Source organism: Xyrauchen texanus, chromosome 7, assembly GCF_025860055.1.
Source record: "Xyrauchen texanus isolate HMW12.3.18 chromosome 7, RBS_HiC_50CHRs, whole genome shotgun sequence".
NCBI classification, from domain to species: Eukaryota; Metazoa; Chordata; class Actinopteri; order Cypriniformes; family Catostomidae; genus Xyrauchen; species Xyrauchen texanus.
Genome location: NC_068282.1, coordinates 5,043,046 through 5,056,326, shown reverse-complemented (window position 1 = coordinate 5,056,326; position 13,281 = coordinate 5,043,046). Strand labels below are relative to the sequence as shown.

At 36.7% G+C, this 13,281-nt stretch overlaps 1 protein-coding gene across 1 annotated transcript; it reads left to right on the top strand.

Annotated features, from left to right (window-relative positions):
* The first annotated feature begins 683 nt into the window (after positions 1-683).
* LOC127647027 (cysteinyl leukotriene receptor 1-like) lies at positions 684-3,239 on the top strand. The gene is made up of 2 exons (XM_052131081.1): positions 684-874; positions 1,575-3,239. Exons 1-2 carry the CDS (start codon positions 856-858, stop codon positions 2,786-2,788), a joined length of 1,233 nt encoding a protein of 410 aa, XP_051987041.1. The 5' UTR covers positions 684-855; the 3' UTR covers positions 2,789-3,239.
* Positions 3,240-13,281: the final 10,042 nt, after the last annotated feature.

Sequence of the window (13,281 nt, the reverse complement as noted above, 5' to 3'; positions counted from 1 at the left end):
ATGTCCATCGTGAAATTTGTTACTGTGAGAATTTTTAAAATATATAATAAAAAAAATAATAATAAAAAGTGGTAAAAAGATGGGACAAGAAAACAGGAATCATATTTGTTGTAGCCTACATGACATCAACTACAGAATAGAAACGCAGAGGGAGTTCCCAAAATTACACAAACAGTTAACAGTTAACTGCTAACAGTTCAATCTTACAGGGAAAGTGTTCACCAGAAGGTGTGGCTTCTCTTGAATTTTGTTTTGTTTTTATTTTTTTAGAAGTCAGATTCGTTATAGCGAATCGGTTCGTTCGGACGGTTCATTTCAATGCATTGGTTCAATGAAACGATTCACCAATTCTTTTGAGTCATCACTCAAAACGTCCGTAGAAGTGGCCGCACGGCAGTTATTTTCGTGGCAAAATACGTTTAATTAAATACTACTGTTTATTTGGATACTATGTTTTCGATTAGATTGCGTCGATTGACATGTTGTTTATTGTTCAAAAATGGCTACCTCACAGTTATAAACTCCTATGCTTCCCTGTCTGTGGTATGAATCACAAACGCTGAGCGAATTGAACGAATCTTTAAAAAGAACTGATTCAAAAGAACGATTCGTTCGCGATTCGTTCCTTACTCTCACTGGTCTCAAAGGAGAAAACCACGGGTTCTTCTTGCGGTGAAATTGATTTTAGGCGGCACTGTAATCAAAGATTGAACTCATGCAAATGCTATTTATGGCCATTAAAAAGTATGTAAACACTTAAAAACTTGTGACGAAGGAACATTTTGACATTTTGTTGCATGACGCTCTCATGCATAAAACTTTTGAACGCTTGATGTGATAGAGGATGGACAGAGGATGGAAGAGAGAATGACAGGTGAGTTTTATAGTATTTTGAGGTACACTGCACTTCATGACATTGATAATATATTGATAGTATATATATATATATATATATATATATATATATATATATATATATATATATATATATATATATATATATATATATATATATATAGGCTACAACCTATGGATGGGGCTACTAAAATCAACAGCCTTTTTATTAAATAAGGAATTATCATTGGAAACACGATCAAGGATGAGCAAATTATCAATTATCACATTTGAGCTTTTTTGAGGTTCTCTTCAATAGTAATTGGTGTGACATATGATATGAATTATTAAAAGAAGACATTTTACATACTGTCTTTTAATTATTAATGTTCAAAACTGCTTGTATACTTATTATAAATTAATTACATTTTTTTTTTTTTTTTAAGTTTTATATTAAAAAAGCATGTTATACTTAAGAACTATGTCAACTAACCACCCATTTGGAGTTTTGCTGATATTACCAAATGTCTATGTATTTAACCCAAGCATTGGTGGGAATTATGGTCTTTTAAATAAGCGCACAGCTCTTTCCTGGTTTGGTAAGCTATTGTTAAGCAATGACATGACTGTAACAGCTAATGCCATCTCTTTATTTACATTGTCATCATGCTCTGCCTTTGTTCTGCAAAAGCTGTTAATGCAATTGTTTAATTTGTAAATGCAAATCATTTTGTTTCTAGCTCTTGTGCTCACTTCAGAACCTTGGTCCAACTTCACCAACCAATCTATACCAGGACCAATCAACCGGACATGTAATTACAACAAAGACTTCAAATATTTGGCGTACACGGTCACTTACAGTGTCGTATTGCCTATTGGATTTATCTGCAACTTCATAGCCCTTTTTGTGTTTCTACGTCTTACTCCTAAGAAGACTGCCAACACTGTGTTTATGACTAACTTGGCCATTTCGGATGTTGGCTTCTCATTGACATTGCCTTTGCGCCTGGTCTACTACTTTAGGGGCGGTGAATGGGACTTCGGAGACTTGATTTGTCGCTGGTGTGTATTTTCCTTCTACCTTAACCTCTACACCAGTGTACTGTTTCTTACCAGCCTAAGTGTGTTGCGGTACATCGCCATAATACACCCAATGCTCAACAAGAGCTTGGTCACGGTGCGCAGAGCTAGCCTAATATGCTTTGGCATCTGGATTTTTGTGGCTGGATTGTCATCACCGTTCCTCCTGACAGGAACTTTGTATCGTGATGGGAAAACACGTTGCTTTGAACCTGGGACCAGCAAGTCTTGGCAGCGAATATTGGGCTTGAACTATGTGGGACTTCTGTTTGGATTTGTCATTCCTTTTATAACAATTCTAGTCTGCTATGGATGCATCTTGTGCACACTCGTCAGAGGCCGGAAAGTTGGGAATCAAAAGCGTGGTTATAGACGACGCTCTGTGTGTTTGATTGCTATTGTCCTAAGTTCATTTCTGCTGTGTTTTCTACCATACCACATTGCCCGCACGGTCCATCTTCATGCCGTTGTTTCAGGCAAGGATTGCCAGGTCATCGAGTATCTCAAAAGAGTTCTGGTCATCTCGCTTTGCACGGCAGCATCCAATAGTTGCTTCAATCCGTTACTGTACTACTTTGCTGGCGAGACCTTCCGTACTTCCATCCGCAAAGCTTCAGATCGAAGAACAAGGAACCAGAGTTCCTTCAACCAGAGTTTTTACTATCCATCTTTGGGTCGCAGGAGCCTTTCAGGAACCTTGCAGAGAACAAATCGCCAAAGTTTCATTGACTCATGCCAAGACTGTCCATCTTCGCTTGACAGCTGTCAGACCCTAAATAAAAAGAATGATAATGATGGCATGCAAGCCCCAAAATTAAGTAGGTCTCAGGATAAAAATGACACAGAAAGTGACAAAAATGCCCCAGATATTTAAAATGTATGGTCAAAAAATGCAACACAGTCTCATGATAATTTGTATGGGATGGAGAAATTACTAGATATCGAATTACTCATACTAAAATGTATTCCCATAGAGACCAACCAAATTTCACATTTTAGCTAGCCTCCTATCCAACACTTTATTTAAGACAGGTAACATCAGCGAACACATTTTGGTACTCATTTTTATTTATACGATAAACCTGTAATACTCCCCACGTCTTGTTTAAAAAAGAATGTTTTATTTCTTCTATGTACACTAAAGTTATTTTTTCCTAATTGAAATCATGGCAGAAAAAAATAAGGTGCCGCGGGCCGCATCGTTGTAATAATTAAATAAAATGGATAGAAACTTCTAGATTTGAGACTATGCATAATCTTTAAATTGTGTACTTAATATTATGCAAGTTTTAATCATAATTTGTGCTCTATGGAATGCTTGTGTAAGCCCTACATGTAAATAAATGATTGAGTATGTCACTCACAAAGAACTCTTATAATGGAACATTGACTTATCTTATACAAAATATTATACTCACATTTGTATCTTTTTGATGTCCATTCAGTGGCACTGCAAAGAACAAATAGATCTGCTACTGAGTGTTGTGTGTGACCCATCACAATTATCAGAATCAGATTACATTTAATCACTTCATGATGCAGGGAACTACTCTTTTTTTTTTTTTTTTTTAAGAAATTACTCTTTATAGCAATACAATTATAACTTCTGTTCTGTTGTTAATTAATTTGCAAATATGATTTTAATTTGATAAAAATGATCACGCTTCGTTTTATTTTGTAGATGCGCATGTGCAAGCTGAGCGCGTGCATCAGGCACAGCTCTCTTCTACAGTTCTTCCTCGCTCAAATGGCGCTGGGAAGCCTGTGAATATTTTTTTTTTTGTTTCAACAAAATATCAGAACAAACCATTTAATTACAGTACACTTCCCAGTGCTACAGAGGATGCTCTGGAAAGTTTGCTTGGTTTGCGCGTGCGTCTCTGTGCGTGCTCAATAAACTCTGTTCAGCCGCTCGCACAACAGCAGCTCTACTCAGATGTATGATGTGAGGGATCAGGACATTTTTACAAGAACAAATGTCAGTCCTTTAATAAATGCATCATTCTTTCTGCGGGGCACTTCATCCTTGAAAATAAAGAGTATTCCAAACTCCTGTTGAAATCTGCTCGGATGAAGACACAGAATGCACTAGCGGAGATGATACTGTGAACAGCGGCTACAACTAGTGCCCAGACGCGGGCCTAATTCTGTTCTATTTCTAAAGTCTCTCGCGGACCGGATCGGAGCAGTCAGAGGGCCACAGATGGCCCATGGGTGTCCGGACTTTGGACACCTCTGGATTAGGGTAAGGGTTAGGTTGAAGGCTTGTACAAAACCTTAATGTTTCTCTTTCTTTGTGGGTTCGCCCCGATATACACTAAAAAAAGATAAGTAAATATAGCAGTAAAGATTAAGTACTTTCAACATGGAATACGTTAGTTTAAGTGTGAATATGAAAATATTAAGTCAATTCTTCATACTTAATTCAAACATACACTGGCGGCCAAAAGTTTGGAGTAATGTACACATTTTGCACTTATGGAAAGAAATTGGTACTTTTATTCACCAAAGTGGCAATCAACTGATCACAATGTATAGTCAGGACATTAATAATGTGAAAAATTACTGTTACAATTTGAATTAAAATTTGTTTTTAAACTACTTCAAAGAGTTCTCATCATAAAATCCTCCACGTGCAGCAATGACAGCTTTGCAGATCCTTTACATTCAGTTTGTCCAGATACTCAGGTGATCATTTCACCCCACACTTCCTGTAGCACTTGCCATAGATGTGGCTGTCTTGTCGGGCACTTCTCACACACCGTACAGTCTAGCTGATCCCACAAAAGCTCAATGGGGTTAAGATCCATAACACTCTTTTCCAATTATCTGTTGTCCAATGTCTGTATTTCTTTTCCCACTCTAAACTTTTCTTTTTGTTTTTCTGTTTCAAAAGTGGCTTTTTCTTTGCAATTCTTCCCATAAGTCCTGCACCCTCGAGTCTTCTCTTTACTCCTGTACATGAAACTGGTGTTGAGCGGGTAGAATTCAATGAAGCTGTCAGCGGAGGACATGTGAGGCTTCTATTTCTCAATCTAGAGACTCTGATGTACTTATCCTCTTGTTTAGTTGTACATCAGGTCTTCCACGTCTCTTTCTGTCCTTGTTAGAGACAGTTGTGCTTTGTTTTTGAAGACTGTAGTGTACACCTTTGTCTGAAATCTTCAGTTTTTTGGCAACTTCAAGCATTGTATAGCCTTCAGTCCTCAAAACAATGATTGACTGATGAGTTTCTAGAGAAATCTGTTTCTTTTTAGCTATTTTTTAACTAATATTAACCTTAAGACATGCCAGTCTATTGCATACTGTGGCAACTCAAAAACAAACACAAAGACAATGTTAAGCTTCATTTAATGAACCCAATAGCTTTCAGCTGTGATTGATATAATGGCGAGTGATTTCCTAGTACCAAATTAGCAATTTAGCATGATTACTCAAGGATAAGGTGTTGGAGTGATGGCTGCTGGAAATGGGGCCTGTCTAGATTTGATCAAAAAATTCTTTTTTAAATAGTGATGGTGCAGTTTTTCAGTAATCAGTAATGTCCTGACTATGCTTGTGATCAATTGAATGACACTTTGGTGAATTTCCTTTCAAACAGTAAAATCTGGTCATTATTCCAAACTTTTGGCCACCAGTGCATAAAAGTTAATGCTCTAGCTTATATGTAATATTATTTATGCTTGTGTGTTATCTTTACAATGCGTCATCATGTTCAATCTTAACCCTTTAATTTTTATTCAATTTAGTCATTTGAGTACATTTTGAGGTTCCAGCATGCTTAAAATAATTAATGAGCTTGCATGGTTAAACTGTTTGCAAGTTTATTTATGCCCGTTTTTATTTAGATTTTCTTTTATTTTGTTGTCACATTTGGTGACCTCTTGTTTTGTTAAGTCTGAAGTTAATTTTCTACACCAAATAACCCGTTCATGCTAAAAATGATCTGTTAATTGTTACCTTCATCGTGTTTTGTGCACCAAGTATTAAGGTCTGTGTGCACAGCTCTGCATCTTATTTCTTTCCTGTGGAAGGCGGATGTCATGTCACATGGTACATGATTAAACGTGTTTATATGGAAAGTTCAAAATGTAAAATTTTCTAACACGATTATTGTTTAAATTTTATGAAGATTATTTAGGTACCATGTACATCAGATTTCTAGATATAACAGCTACTGTATTAACTGAAATGTTTAAGTTACATTTTCTCACTAACTTTAATCAATATTATGTCAAACTATGTTACACTAGTAATTATTTTAAGTGTAGGCACAGCGGTTCTGGCATTAATACAATATAAGTCGTATTACCATCGTTGGATGGTTTGTTTATTTTTTGGAGTAAAAGTTGTTCACGATTTCGCCATCTCCTGTTATTATGACTTGTCATGAGACTGGGTTCAAAAATCTGTTGTGAAATATTTTATATATTTAATAATTTTCTGTTCTAGGCCTATCTAGTCATGGGCGTAGTGACCTGTTGCTTGTAGTTGTCTGTATTCACTGTCTCAGGGGTCAGTGTTTTTGAATGTGTAGCTAATATGAAGTGTTTTTTCATGAAATTCAGTCAAATCTGCACTGATGACCCTAAATGTAAAAAAAAAAAAGATACTTTTTTTTTGTTGTAACAAATGAAGATAATGGTTACTTTATCATTTCCTGTTCATTTCCTAACATCTCATGTATTCCATAAAGAAAAGAATCTCCATTGTGATTGGATCAGTCAATGTGAGTCCACTATGAACTTTCTTCAAACAAATCTATTATTTTTATTGGGGGCCTTAGAATTAGGATTAGTTCACCCAAAAATGAAAATTCAGTCATTGTTTACTCCAGTGTTATTATAACCCAATATGACTGTATTACTTTTTCTCAACACAAAGGGAGAAATTGTGAAAATAAATTGTGCTCAGTAATGTCATCAAATGGAAGTTTATGGTGACCATCACTTCAAGCTTCAAAAGAACACAAAAGTAAAAGTCTAATAATTTATTCCATGAGACTCATAATTGTTATAAAAGCATATGAGAAAAAAATATATGAAAAATATATATATATCCGAAATCGGATATATTTAGTGAAAATGTTCATTGACCTTTGATCTCCTCTGTGCATTCATGATAGGACAAGAGAGCAAATGTTCACGCAGCTCCCTCGCAACAATGGGCCATTCAGGCGAAACATGTTTCGTTTTTCTAAAAACAGGTCCTCCACAGTGATAGTGACAACAGAACACAACACATCTGCTTACAACACAGAGAACAAAACTTACTAAACATGTCTGAAGAGTTTGTAGTTGAAGAATTGATGCATTTCTGTGCCCAGCCTTATTTTTTTCTTAGGTTTTTGGAGTAGCCCACTCGATACCGAAAATAGAAAACAAGCGATCGATACAATGTATCATCACTCATCACTGCTGGTTATGACATAAACTCTGATTGCCATAGAAAATATACCTTTTATCACATGTTGTTTGCCATCATGTCAGGACATGTTGTAACTGAGGCTGCCTGTAACCTCCTGTAGTTTAAAAAATAAGGCTGGGCATAGAAATGCTTAAATTCTTTGACTACAATCTCCTCAGACAAGTTTAGTAAGTTCTGGTCTCTGTTTTGTGTGCAGATGTGTTGTGTTCTGTTGTCACTATCACTGAGGCAAACCTGTTTTAGATGAACAAAATAAGTTGTGAGTCTGAATTATAATTTTGCATTTTTTGCATTGCTTTATGAGGTGGTCACTATAAACTGCCATTATATGAAACCAATGGCAATGCCCAAGAATGTTTCTTGTGTTAAGAAAAGAAAGAAATTAATATAGGGTAATAACAACACAGGGGTTAGTAAACAATGACTGAATTGAAATGTTGGGGTGAACTAATCCTTTAAGGAATGAGCTTTTGTTGGTATTTAGTGTATTAGGAGACCCTAACATTAACTGTATTTTAATGGGCAAATAAAATAAAATGTATAGTTGAACATGGAGACTCAAAAGGAGAAACGCTTTGGTGACTGACAAAGATAAATGTGTCAGTGATTTGTAGTAGAAGAGGAAAGTTGCACTATATAAAGAGGAAGAAGAGAACAGTTTACAGGTTAGATGTCTTTATTACTCAACTGAATACGAAACTGTTTAGACAACTCAACTCAAAGCATCTTTGTTTTCTTCCATTTCCTTGTTATCTCTCATTTCTCAAGTAAAAGACTAATCAATTGAGTATGTGGCTATTCTTTAGACCTTGCTCAGATATGGTATTATACCTAGAGAAGGGCCTATCCAGATTCACCACAAACTAAAGACAAACCAAAGATCTGTTGAGAGTTCAGATATTAAGGACACTTTGTCAAGAAGTACGGCATTATTATAATAAGGCAAGCATCTACTGCTCATCAGAAATCAGTCATCATATGTTAGTGGATCAGATATGTCCAGACAATAAGTTCACACTATACTGCTCTTAGACAACTAAATATGCTGTCAAAACAACAATTCCTGCTAAATACTGTATTATTGGTTTCCCTCATTCAAGGAAAGGAAATTAGCTGGAAGTTGGCTCAGTTTAACTTCAGTTAGCGTGACAGGAAGAGCGTGTAATTCTACTTGATTATTGTTTGGAAGATATACACTGGCTGTTTCAGAAGATCAAAATCCTTTCACAGAAAAAATTATTGGTCTTTAAACCTGCATTTTATCTTGCTGATGTAAATGAGTTAAAGGAATCTTTCTAAAGCAAATTTGCAGAAATTAAGCAGGAGATTTTACATTTACATTTATGCATTTGGCAGACGCTTTTATCCAAAGCGACTTACAGTGCACTTATTACAGGGACAATCCCCCCGGAGCAACCTGGAGTTAAGTGTCTTACTCAAGGACACAATGGTGGTGGCTGTGGGGATCGAACCAGCAACCTTCTGATTAACAGTTTTGTGCTTAGACCATTACACCACCACCACTCCCCCCAATATTATTATGCAATAATATTGATTGCATAAGGCCAGTATCCATGAAGGCATCCTTTTACCACAATACTTTTATACATTTTACTATCTTTGACATTTTAAATGTTTTTCCTTTCCGTTTTATTATTTATTTCATTACAATTTTGAAAACTGTGTGCAGAAGGCCATATATATATATAATCTGTTTCAATAAAAACTTGAATTACTTGTTGCTTATTATTGGTCTTATAGTACTACTATTACTATTTAATTTAGTAACATGACTTGTTTTACTGACCTTAACAGTGTGAAATGGGCTATGTTTGTTGTGAAATACTAGTGCTTAATGCATACTCTGCAGTTTATAATGTATAACATTTGACATTTTTAAAAATAGTTTGTTATGAAACACGTTTACATGCATGTTCTTACACCGATTATGCTTTAACTGCATTCTTACTGGCTTATCCAATGTACACAAGTGTTGTGCGCATTACTCTTAATGTGCAGAAAATTATACTCTGGCAGGGCGGAGGGCGGGGCTGGGTCGTGATTCTGCACACCCGGCCCTTAATTGAGCTGATTAGCCCGAGAGTGATAAGGGCCGACTGTAGACGGCAGTGCGACAGAGAGAGACAGCTGTCCGACACCTGTGTGTGTGTGTGTTTGTGTGTATTTCTGTGTATTTTGGTTCAGTTCTTCATTAAACTATTATTTATATTGTCAAGTCTTGCCTCTTCCTTGCCCATCTTAACCCCTTTACACTGGTGCTGAAACCCGGGAAGGTGGAGGGATGCGCCGTAGTGGAGTTCTTGCCGCTACCATCCACCCCAAAGGAACAGCCGCAGAATTGGGTTAAGAACTGTTCAACTGTCTGGAAGCAGATGAATGGCTGCCAACCGTGAGGGGAGGAGGGGCTCCCAACGGAACGCCTGGAGCTGTTACTGCTGCCAGGGGCAGGGGAAACCCCTACTGTCCACCAAAAATGTGGTGGGGCGTTCCATGCGCCAGGGGCCAGAGGACTGCCTCCGATCTGCCTGGGGAGGTGCGGCTGTCATCCATTAGAGGGTGGAGGAGTGGCCGAGTACCAAGCTAAGGCGTATTGGAGAACCGGTGAGTAAGTTTTTCTCTCTCTCTCTCTCTCTCTCTCTCTCTCTCTCTCCTCTCTCTCTCACACTGCCGCACCGTGTTGGCCTTTTCCCTCTCTTTATAAATGTTTTGTTAATTTGGTATGATTGCTGTTACAGGTTGGATCTAAGGTTGCCCCTTTTGTAGTTGTAAAATATGGGACACTGCTGGCTGATGTTTTCAGATGGTCCCTTACCACACCCTTCACAGTTTTAGCACTTTTTAGCAAGTTCCTTACCAGGGTTGAGGAGTAACGGAATACATATAATGTGATTACATATTTAAAATACTAAATATTAGTAACTGTATTCCACTACAGTTACAATTTAAATCATTGGTAATCAAAATACAGTTACATTCAAAAAGTCTTTTGATTACTGAAGAGATTACTTTGCATTTTATTGTCATTTGTTTCATTTAATGTTTAGACTATTCAGTTGGAAAACATTTATCCATATAAACGATGCAATCTGAGGAGCTTTTGAACAGCAGTGAAACACTTAAGATGTGTTACATTCATACAAGTTCATATTGTTGTGAGTGAAAAGGTGGATATGACATCATTGAGTAATTTTCCCATGGGAGCTTAATAGAGGAGCTACATCACATTTCTACAGCTTAACAAGTAAACAGTTAGAAACGCTTTGACAGATGCGTACATATAAATCCAATAAATACACGATTACATGGCTTGTCAATGTTTTTTATGAGGTTAGGGTATTTTTACAAGAAATGCTAAACAATGTAGCCTTTAACAACATATAGAAAGCTACAACCAATATGACGAAAATGCACTTTTTTCTCTAGTAAGACCTTTGATATTTGAGCAAAGATGTACTGCAAAAATCTTATTCTTAATGAGAATTGAAATATTGTTTTTCTGTACAAATATAAAAAAATTCTTAAAGCAAGATACATTTAAGTGAATGTTCGTACTTTATTTACTTGTTTATAGTCAAAACAAGTGAAAAATGTGCCAGTACTGAAGAAGTAATCCCAAGTATTTAGATTACATCTAGTATTTAGATACATCTAATGGAATTCGTTACAAATTACATTTTAAAGCATGTAATCTGTAGAAGAATACTTTTAAAAAGTATCCTTCCCAACCCCATTCCTTACCCTCTGTAGGCAAAATTTAGAGAAGGACATGCTCCAAAAAGGGACGGGAGCTCCAAACAGCCATTGAAGATTCAAGGGGGAATAATCAAAATAAGCAAATACAACCCTCAAATATTTATACCATTATTAATGGAAACATATAAATGCTTCATGCTGCGACCCCCGCCCCCCCAATGTTCAAGCCAAATCTACACCATTGCCCTTACCTAACCCTTTCCCTAATCTTAACTGTGAGTGGAAGTGACGCCCCATTTTGGAGTTGGCAGAACCCACCTTTTGGAATAACCACGCCCCCTTCTGGAGTAACCCCACCCTCTTTGGGAGGTTCCGCCCCCATTTGGAGGTCTCCGGCCTGCAGCTATACCTACTTGATGCACATTCTAACATTCTCTCTTGGTTCGCCAGGAAAGTTTGTTTTTACGGAAATAGAACGTTCCCTGCAGGTTTGGAGAATGTTCACTAATGTTCTCCTAATCAATTATTCAATTGATTAGGAGAATAATCAATTATTCTACATTCTGTGTCTTGTTCTGGTCCATTGTTTAATTAATTATTTATGAAATCAAGTTAAACACATCACTCATAAAATGAATTGATGGATAAATTAATATCCATCCATCCATCTTTTTTATACCCGCTTATGCTGCTTTTGGCGTTGAACCATAAAGAGGCATGAGCACAACACTTGTGTAAAGGGGATAAGCCAGTAAATATACAGGTAAAGGTGTTTACATGCAACACGAAATTGGGGTAATGGGCTAAAACATACCCGTGTCGATTAGTTTATTCTTATGCACTTTATGACCTTGTGTAACTGGTCCTGCTTGAGCGAGATTCGAACCGGCATCAGCCAGCATGGGAGGCGGGCGTGCTAACCAAGAGGCTAAAGGCTAAAGCCTGTAGCGTTAGTCGCTATTGCACCTCTTGAAGCCTGTGGAGTGATATTTACAAATACCGCACAGCTATCATGTACCAGCTGGCTTCTGTTACATTACACCGATAAAAGATAGCTGTTTAATGTGTTTACATGACCAGACACATTGTCGACTTATTAGGCATAATCAGTGTAAGAACATGCATGTAAACACGCTCAGTGTTGTCACTTTACCTCATTACGTTCATGTGGCATCAGTTACCATCTCGGAAATAGTAGCGGTTATTTTGCAATTTTAATCCAATTTTGTATAAAAAAACTTTTGAACTCTTTGCAGTCCAATCAATTAATCAGTCAAGAAATACATTACCTGGCCAAAAAAAAAAGTTGCATATTGTAATATTTAGTTTCCTTTAGCTTTGATTGCGCACACATTCGTCGTGGTATTGTTTCGACAACGTTGTGCAACGTCACAAAATGTCCAGCTGAATCATATTAATCACTGCAATAATGATCCAATCATAGGTTCTTAAGTATCTGCCCTTTAAAATCCAAACGGCAACTTCTTTTTGGCCAGGCAGTATATATATTAAAAATCATAACTAATATGACTTTGTTCATTTGTCAAGCTAAAAATGTTTTCTACATACTAACGTTGATTTTAATTTTGAACACAGCAATGCTCAAGATCTTGTTGTGCCTTCTTTGTATTTTTCTGCTACCCATATCTGCTCCATAGGAAGTGAAATCTAGACTGTGGCCTCTCTTGAATATTTAAGACTTCTCATCTTAAGAAACAGGAATAGATTTGTGAGATAAGGAATAATTTGGCTTATAAATTCACTTCCTTTGCAGAAAGGGAGGAACAACAAACAAAGAGAAAACAGATATTTGGCAGAGCTACTAAAGCACATGTGTCTCCTACAGCAATCACCCAAACATTTGGACCACCTTAAAACATATACATTGTTTTATAACATAAATATACACAACCTATTTACACCCAGTATAACCCAACTTTGCCTCCAGAAGAGTCTGGATTCTTCCTGACATGGACTCAACATGGTACAGGAAACATTGCTTATAGATTTTCATCCATGTTGTCCAGATAGTATCACCCAGCTGCTGCAAATTTGCTGTTCAGCCACATTAACTGCAATTACTCACTTAGATTGCATTTCTTCCTACATTTAATGTTTGTCTGAGAAACAAACTTATTGAACATAAGAGGTGCCTCAATTTGATTGGCTATTTACATTATTGTGCAGGTGAGATCATTTAGTGGCCAGTGAGTGTAACTCAAATTA